Consider the following 9150-nt stretch of genomic DNA (forward strand, 5'->3'; position numbering starts at 1 on the left):
TTTTTGTGTGTGTTAGTTCGGTAATAGAAAAAGTAACTTTCAACCTGTTGCGTAGCTTTAAATTGAGATGGTGTGCATGAAGCATGCGAGTTATCGTGGCAGTTATTAGTTAGCATTGATGAGCATTAGTTAAACGCGGCTGTCTGTATTTGCAGGCGCGGCGGCGCCGCCCGGCTCGCGCTCGGAGCAGCTCGACGGCGGTCGCGCTGGACTTCCTGAGGATGTGGAGATGTGCGTGGAACCTCTGGACGCTTCCTGCGCCGCCGAACCCGCGACGCAAGACGCCGCCGGGGTCAGGGGTCAAAGCCAGGACGCTGCCAAAGGTCAGTGTGTGTGTGTGTGTGTGTGTGTGTGTGTGTGTGTGAAAGAGTGACTCCCCTTGGTTTGTTTGTGTTGGATCCCCCCCCCAGTGATTCTTTCTCACTGTTGATCTACTTGAAACTTGCTGTTGATCAACTGCTAGAAAATCAGATTTTTTTTTTTTTTTTTTATTTTTTTTTACAGGTCATTTTGGCCACTCCCCCCCTCCCTCCCCCCCCTTTCCCCTTCCCCCCAAATACAATGACGACTCATTGCTTTGCTTGTCTGTCTCCTCTCTCCTTCAGATGACTGTAACACCAAACACAACAAACGTTGGAAACGGAAGATCCGGGCGAGTGAGTCGCGCCAATTTACAAAAACAAAAAAAACAAACGTTTGTCCGTCTCTGCTTTCTTTGTTTACGACGCAGTAACAGGGCCCGCGTTAAGCAAAAGAAAAAAAGGACAAGCTTTTAAGACTTTTTTTTTCTTGAAATGCAAAGTAGGAAAAAACAATCCTCCTTGTCTTGGTTTTGTTCTCCTCGCCGTGGCCTTAATCCTCCGTCACAGCTTCTCCCATCTTCGAACAGATTTTCCGTGCTTCTGTCTGTCTGCTCCGTCTTCACTAACGATCGATGGCTGTAATTTGTCTCTTTGAATGAACCAAAAGAGTTTATTCGGTCTGATTTGAAGGATTCGTTTGCATGCTGAACTTTGTTGCTTGTCTTTTTTCTTATTTTTTTTTATCGTGACTCTGGCTGTATATTTGGGTGTATTGGATTAAGAATCTAAACATCTAAAGTGCCTGACTTTAATTCCCTCAACCCCCCCTCCCACCCCCACACCAATACTCTACAGCATCCATATAATCGTACCCAAAACGAAAAAGCATATGTTGTTATCATCAGATAGACGTTAAGGGGGAGATAAACAGTACAGTTACAGTGTGCCTGTGTCGTCGTGCTAGATATTCACCACTAGAGGTCGGTGTTGCTCAGCTTTCTTGGGTCGACGGAGTTATTCGATTTCTGTGATGGACAGATTCAACACAGACTGCAGTCATGTCTGACATTTTTTTTGTTTTTTTTGTTTATGGTGTTGTGTATCGTACCAGCCCTCTGGATGCCTTTAAGTATCTTATTGTGGGTCCCGTTTATAATTACATAAAAATCCTTTTATGGGACAATACAAAATTTAATCGTTTTAAAGCCTCCATTTGTATTTCATATTTATAAATTCCATCGAAGGCCTTAAAAGCAGAATCAGAATCAGTTCGGTTGATAGAATTGATTGTTAACCTGAGTTTTTGTAACTTAACAGTCAAAAATGATGTTCACAGTAATTGCATTATTTTGATATAACACGCGTGTGCGTGCGTGTGTGTGTGTGTGTGTGTGTGTGCAGCCTTCCCTCTGATGTTCATCAAGCACTTCCAGAGAAGCTTGCCGCTGGACGAAGACGGACCAGAGACCGTCCCCGAATGTGACTCTGACTTCGAGGAGATCGCCTCGTCGGAAAAACAAATCGTACGTCCAGATTTACTACTTTAAAACCACGGCCATAACTAAAACCAAGGTATTATATCATTTTCATGATTATCCTTTTTTTTTTTTTTTTTATTCTATTCCCGTCCTCTCAAGAGATCCGACGGCTCCTCCAAGGCTTCAGCGGATCCTTCGGAGGGAAGCGGAAAGAGCGACGGGCGCTCAGCGGCCAGAAACTCCCCAAAGAAACGCTTGACGTTGTCGCTTTCTGAGAAGGAGAAGCTCCTGAACTGGGACTTGGTCAAACCGGAGGAAACTCCCAGCAGCACCGCCACCAAACACACACATCAACAAAAAGACCAGGTTGTTTTTTTGTTTTTTATTCTCACTCTCCTCCTTTTTCTAAACTCGACTCGAGACGGCGATGCGAGAGCGATAACACGGATTAATCTGCATTTTTCTTTTCGTCCCGTCCTCTGATGTTTTTTTTATCAGGTCCAAGCAGAGGCAGAAACAGATAAGCCTCCGACGAGCTCGGGCCAGAACGGAGAGGCGTCCCAGAGCCAGGCCTCCGCTTCGTCCCCCTCGGCCTTCCAGGTCATAGCCAACGCCTTCAGGAGGAAGTTTGGCGGGACGATTCACTCCGCCGGCGCCAACGCTGCGGTCGCAATGTGTGTATAAAAATACTTTGTTCGTTGGAGGCCAGATCAAAAAAAAAATTTTGTTAAATACCATCTGTCTAATCTGCCTGCTTTCAAAATTAGATTCACGTTATTTGTGTTTCGCTTTTCCAGGAGACCCAAACGCGACGACCGGAACAAACCGCGGCCCGTGTCCGAGGGAGTGTTCGGCTCCAAGTCGTTCGGCGGCGGCGACCCACCCGGGTCCTCCGAGCAGGGGAGGAAGGACAGCCTGCTCGAAGCCCACTGGCCGTCTGTCGGCGCCGATCCGTGGGGGTCGGGGAAGGACCTGCCCTCTCTGCTGCAGCAGGTGACCCTCAGGGGCCGCAGAGAGTCCGAGGGGGTCTGCTCAGCCGACATGGGCCCGCTGTCCCGCCGACGGGTCGACTTGTTCTCGTCCCTGAGGCTGAGGAAGGTGTCGATGAGCGAGGGGAAGGACGAAGAGACGCAGAAGGAGATCCGGACCATCCTGTCCAATCTCAGGAACAAAGGTCGGTGTCGTGAACTCTTCTGGTTTGTGATCCTTTACAGGTGAAAACATTTATGAGGTTTTTTTGGACGCTTATTATGTGCGATCTTAAATTTAATTTCTCCTCATCACCTCATACCAGTTGTACTTGTCTATTTTTATTGCCTAGAAAAGTAAAGACATTCCATAAAATGATCCAGTATTTCACAATAAAAGTAAAGAAACTCCTTTGAAATGATCCAGTATTTCACAATAAAAGTAAAGAAACTCCTTTGAAATGATCCAGTATTTCACAATAAAAGTATAAAATAAATTTATATTCTTCTATATTTCACAATAAAAGTAAAAGAAATTGAAAAAGCAGAAGAATTACTTCTTTACTATGAGAAAGATTTTGCGACCCCCTCAGTGCCATCAGTGTTGTGGGTTCCAGTGAGAAGTGAAAAAGGTCAAACATAAAGAAGTTGACTTTTACTTTGAAATCATAAGCAAAAAAAAAAAAAAAAGAAACTGTTAAGTGGTTTAAACTTTCGAAATAATAAAGAGAAACAATCTGTTTCATTCATCAAAAATAGCTGTTGAGTTGCTTTATCTTGAAATGTTTCAAGTTTTCTGGGCTTTTTTTCTATATCCAGCCTCCAGTCAGCAACATCTGGATGATCCCTCCTCGAGCGACGACGAAAACGAAAACCTGACGTCCAGTCGAGTGGTTCGTACACACCACGCTGTCCCGCGTTGAAATTCGGCATTGATGCAGTGAAGTTCGGGTTTTTCTGAAACGTTGCGTTGCACTTCCCGTCCCCAGCTTTATTCTGGCAAACTGACGAAGAGGCAGGAGAGGACGGTGGCCCAGCAGGCCAAACGAGAACAGCTGAAGAGGCTTCACAGAGCTCAGGTAACCATTCTCACGCTCTTTTTTTTTTAATCTATTTATTATTGATTTTTTTTTTTTTTTTTTACATTCAGTTTTTAACCAAAATATTCTTTTCACAGAGGCGTCCGTGGCCTCGGACGACCGTGGCTGTTAGTCTGACCTTACAAATGTGTAAAAACCTCACATGAGTGTGACTGAAGTGCTTTCTGCTACCAGCGATCATGATACTCTTTTACATTTTTAACATTTACGTGATGCTTTTAAAGTACAAAGGTTTGCTGCTGCCACAGACTGAAAGTCTGCGCTGGATAAATAGAGTGCTGAATATGTATTTGTTACAGCGTGTTGAGAGGTGTATTTATTTTCATAATGCTTGGACTTTAATGTTTTTTCTTAATTTCTGCGTGTGTCGCATTAGACAACATTTTTATACCTTCAACTTTCAGGGCTCAAAAAAATTGGAATATCCAATTTATAATTCCTCTTATTTCCCCCACATCAAAGGAATAGTTTGCTATTATTTTTTTGTTCTGAGGGGGGGGAGGGTCATAATCCAAGAAATGGTCCGGCATAAGAGCCGCAACAAGTCATTCACACTTTGGGTTATAAATGGAAGAAACCAACAAAATTGTGTTTATTAGTGATGCTCCAGGAAGTGTGAGGCGATAAAGCGGTGAGGTTTTTTTTCCCCCCCGAGTGACCATTCAACGTTTCACGCGGGTCAAAGGTGTTTTTTTTAACCTTCGACATCGGAAGGAGGGTCGTGCACCTCGGGTTTCCTCCCCACGGGGTCAGACTGTCAACACCGAGTTCTACCGGGACGTTCTGGAGGAAAACATTCGGTACTAAAAGGACCTGAACTGTGAACACGATGGTTCTCCGACACGATAACGTGCTCCCGAAGTTTCTCGCTCGAGACGACGCGATCGTCGCTCCGACTCGCCGCGTTCGACCTCCCGCGACTTCCTTTCAAGTTTTACAGGTTCCACCGCGTCACAAAAACGAGGGTGATCAAGCGATGTAACTTGGAATACTTACTCACGCGTCGTTCGAACTTGCCGCCCCGTCACACGGATGGTAAATTCAATATTGTTTGCAGTGTCTACAACATAAAAAAAAAAAGATTTATAAAAAGGAACATCTCTTCCTGGAACTGACGTCCTGGTTACTCTGAATCTGATCTCTTAATTACCCAGAATAACAAGGACACTCCATTAGAGGAAGGACTCTTTTTATTTGGCGCTGCAAGTGAACAATTTCATCTTTTAATCGTGTTTTATTACACGGGGGATGTATAATGACTTTTTGTTGTTGTTGTTGTTTTTTGCATTGTGTAGATGATCCAGAGACAACTGGAGGAAGTCGGAGAGAAGCAGAGGGATCTGGAGGAGAGAGGAGTGGCGATAGAAAAGATCATAAGAGGAGAAACGGGTACGGACGCCTACTCAGACCGACGCCTCGCCAAGGTTGAAGCTATTTTTAATAACACGAGTCTGAACACCTCGATTCGAGGGTACAATGCAGCTCGATGGAATTCCTTAGTTGAAAGCCTAATTTTTTTTTTTCTTCTTCTTCTTCGCAGTCCGTTTAAATGCGCCGGCCGTACTTCTCTGACCAGTTAGACAAAAGCATCGCCTTGTAATCCCGCTCCAGTTAAAAGCCTCTACATACAGTTAATGGCTGTTCTCACAATAGACACTGGGACTTCATTGTTGCTTCATCTTTTTTTTTTTTTTAACAGTACAGGGCTTTGTTTGTGTTCTCGGGGAAATAGTGAGGTCTTGTCAAATTGGAGGAAACCACGCAGTGTGTGTGGTTGATGTTTGATTCCGCTGTTATTTTTTTAATTTTTTTTGCATTATAGATATAAAAATATCTCCTCAGTCCCTCCAGAAAATCGCGATCCTGCGATCAAAAAAGTGATGCAAATTAAAGCAATCTCAACAGTTTTGTTTTTTTTATTCACGCGATTTTTCCACAAAGAATTTTGTCAGTAGATGCTGTGCTGAAAGCATTAGGCAAAAAGTACGTCTTTTCAAATAAATCTTTGTTTTGTTAACAAACAAACAAAAACTCAGAACAAGCGGAAAGCCCAGAAGTGACCTTCACATTAAAATTATTTAGGCTAATTAAATGCTTTTTGTTAAAGGAAGTGATTAAATATGACTCTGTAAAATTAGTTTTATACACAAGTTGTAAGAAAGCGGCCCTTTGTTTTTGTGAATACAGCAGGTCTATGTTGAATTAACATGAATTAAACAGCATCTAAAACTCTTATTTTGAAGGCTGATGTAGCTTTTGTTTTCTATATTTCACTCCCAGATTGGCTATTTTTTAAAGCTGTGCCACTTCTTTTTTTCTTTTTTTTTACTTTGAGGCCCATGTTTTCTAAATTCAATAAAGGAATAAATATAAAGTTAAAAGTAAAAGATATCTGTTATGTGCGGCATGATTATTATCACAGGAAGTGATTACATATCATTGTTTATCAGGTAGTGCTTACAAAAAAACAAAAAAAAAACATCGCAAAATCCTGCATCCATTCATCCATCTCCCTCCTTCTCTTTTCCTCCCTCCCTCCCTTTGTTCCTTCCTCCATCCTTCTCTCCTTCCTCCCTCCTCTCCTCCCAGAATCGGCCCTGCTGGACGACAGCGAGGAGGCGCAGCTCTATCAGTCCTGGTTCAAACTGGTCCTGGAGAAGAACAGGATGGCGCGCTACGAGTCCGAACTCATGATCTTGTACGTGAACGCAACAGATCACCGACTCGTTTGAACAACCTCAACTCCTATTTCCCGCACTTCCTGTTTCCCACCAGTAGAGGTCACTGTTTTCTCCTCCGTCTTTCAGCGCTCAGGAGCTCGAACTGGAGGACACGCAGAGCCGGCTGCAGCGAGATCTGCGACGCCGGATGGCGGTGGAGGGTGAGACCTTGAACGCGCGGCGCTACGAGTCGGACGCAATCGGTTCGCCTGCGTGGTAGCTTACTGCTTTTGACGTCATTTCAGACACGAAGAAGAGCGCCTCGGAGCTGCAGGAGGAGCAGGAGATCCTGTCGGAGATCATGCAGACGGTGGAGAAGCGCGACATGCTGGTGTCCATCCTGGAGGAGCAGCGGCTGAGGGAGAAGGCCGAGGACCGGGACCTGGAGAGCCTGGTGCTGTCCCGGGGCTACCAGTTCCACTGGGCCCCCGCCGACGACGGCTGGGAGCGGGACAAGCTGGACTGAAAGCGCCGGAGGGGGATTCAGAGCCACACCGAGCATCAAACCTAGAACTCAAAAAAAAAACGCTCCACATTGAACTTTCGAAGCCTTTATTCAGCCTGAAGAAGACAGAAAAGCTTCAGTCAAGTTTCTCTCGAATGGAAAATGGATCAAATTGTCATCTCTGTCTCGGGCCGACACGGACCTTAAAAACCGGACATGCGATAAACACTTCTGCTGATGTAGCCGGCTGCCTTATCAAAACATATTTTGCACTCCTCGTCAACCGAACTGTCTACACTTTATTTTTCCTCCGTAACTTTCTTTTTTGTGTGTGTGTGTGTGTGTGTTTTGCACAGGTGTGAATTGGTTTTAAAATGTACGTTATGAATCCAGAAAAATGTGCGTTATGTAAAAATCTCTATCGGTCACTTTTGCGTGCAGCTCTGCGTGTGTGTGACTGTAAAACTCTGCTTATACTGTCAGATACAATTCTGTTGTCACGCCCCCAAAACAAAGTCAGTTTACTCCTCTGAAACGTGATTTAAGCAACTTTCAGGTGATGTCATCGCCCCGTCTCCCATTGGCTGCCAAGGTAAAATCACCTGCTGACATATTTGGTCGTTCTCTGCTCTTTTTTTTTTAAATTTTAATCTTTGGCTTCCTGCCGCCAGTTTAACTGTGATATAGTTCTGTCTTGCTGGTTTTGACCCACTAAAAAGTTGCGGTGAGTTGAACCACCGGAATTACTTCCCTCATGAGAAGATGAATTAATGTGTTTACATGCGTTTTAATCCCGGGACAAGTCAGCACTCATTTGGTCCCCGGGTTTTAAATGTTATGTTTGTTTATGATAGCAATTTATAAAAGCAACAACATTAAATTCAGAATACGTTTTCATGATCAAATGTAAAGTCATGTTTCTATGTTGTTTTTTTGGTCTTTGCTGCTTTGAGTCTTTTTAATGGAAAAGAATCTTAAATAAAAATGAATTTAAATTTTTGAATACTGTCATAATGGCTGCATCTTTTTTTCTGTTGAGCTCCCTATGAGAATATATTTGTCTTTATGCCACACAAATCCTCACTCTTAAACTCTTCATTAGGCCCCGCCCCCCTGAATCTGCAGCTCAGCCAATCAGAGACTGCCCCCAAGGCCGGGCGAGGCAATCGATAGGACAGCGTTGTGATATTTTGCCAACGCAAAAACTTTTGTGGCGCAAATCAATATCGTATCAATAGAAGAACGCTACGAATGGATATTTTATAATCGACATAAATGAAAACATTGTGAGGTGCACGCAACGTTTGACAGATTTGTGTTAATGTTGGTCAATAGGTCGGCTTCGCAATCGCGCTTTCATGCAATAAAAATTAGTGACGATAGATGAACAAACTTGACATAATTTGCAGTTAATAAAAGGCAATAAATTACAGGATATATTATTGCGATACTCGGCGTAAAGCAAAATTCTTCCAAAAAAAAGTATTGTGAGTTAAGTATTGTGATAACATCGTATCATGGGGCCTCTGGTGATTCCCATTTTTAGGAGCATCACCATAACAACAAGGTCACACATCCACACAGTGTCCAACGTTGTTATTTTTAGTAGAAAGAAGTTTCTTTTTAAAGCCAAACCTCCCCTGTAATTTCTACATTTTCTTCTGACCCAAAGTCATTTTCTTGGATGACAAATCCAGTGTGGATTCCTTGAGTCCATTTGCTTCAGCCAGAGAAAATGAATCACTGTGGAGACGTCTTTCTTTTTTTACGTATTTCATGTCCTTCACTGAACAGTCCCTGACATGTAGATAGATAATTGTGACTTTTTAGTCCTTTAAACTCTTGAATTCGGATAATGACTAGACTGAAAATGTTTATATAAGACACGCTGATGAAGTTTTCCTGTATTGAAACATGAATTTGCAGCTTATAGGATGTAATAAGTCACAAATTAGCCTATCACAATAGCTTTATGTCATACTTAACATATCAGAAAATGTAAAAAAATTAAATAAATCCAATAATATTGTAGGTTATTGTGATTCCCAAGTCTACAAAGAGCCTGTTGTTCTAAGTTTTATCATATAAGTAAGCATGGCCAGTTGATATGAATTTATTGATTTATTTTTTGAGTTGT

At 43.0% G+C, this 9150-nt stretch overlaps 1 protein-coding gene across 5 annotated transcripts in view; it reads left to right on the plus strand.

The window, feature by feature from the left end:
* mical2b (microtubule associated monooxygenase, calponin and LIM domain containing 2b) overlaps positions 1 to 8016 on the plus strand; it is a 49272-nt gene extending 41256 nt beyond the window's left edge. For all 5 annotated transcript variants that reach the window (XM_069162527.1, XM_069162532.1, XM_069162529.1 and 2 more), the window contains exons 26-37: positions 156 to 323; positions 606 to 656; positions 1704 to 1825; positions 1940 to 2146; positions 2279 to 2454; positions 2578 to 2954; positions 3568 to 3641; positions 3738 to 3827; positions 5144 to 5237; positions 6438 to 6546; positions 6656 to 6729; positions 6814 to 8016. In XM_069162527.1, the coding sequence (XP_069018628.1) occupies positions 156 to 323; positions 606 to 656; positions 1704 to 1825; positions 1940 to 2146; positions 2279 to 2454; positions 2578 to 2954; positions 3568 to 3641; positions 3738 to 3827; positions 5144 to 5237; positions 6438 to 6546; positions 6656 to 6729; positions 6814 to 7034 (1763 nt within the window). In that variant the 3' untranslated portion in view covers positions 7035 to 8016. The remainder of the gene's footprint in view (positions 1 to 155; positions 324 to 605; positions 657 to 1703; positions 1826 to 1939; positions 2147 to 2278; positions 2455 to 2577; positions 2955 to 3567; positions 3642 to 3737; positions 3828 to 5143; positions 5238 to 6437; positions 6547 to 6655; positions 6730 to 6813) is intronic.
* The last annotated feature ends 1134 nt before the right edge of the window (positions 8017 to 9150 follow it).

Source organism: Embiotoca jacksoni, unplaced genomic scaffold, assembly GCF_022577435.1.
Source record: "Embiotoca jacksoni isolate LCO1_2020_lvr unplaced genomic scaffold, fEmbJac1.0.p SCAF_3, whole genome shotgun sequence".
NCBI classification, from domain to species: domain Eukaryota; kingdom Metazoa; phylum Chordata; class Actinopteri; family Embiotocidae; genus Embiotoca; species Embiotoca jacksoni.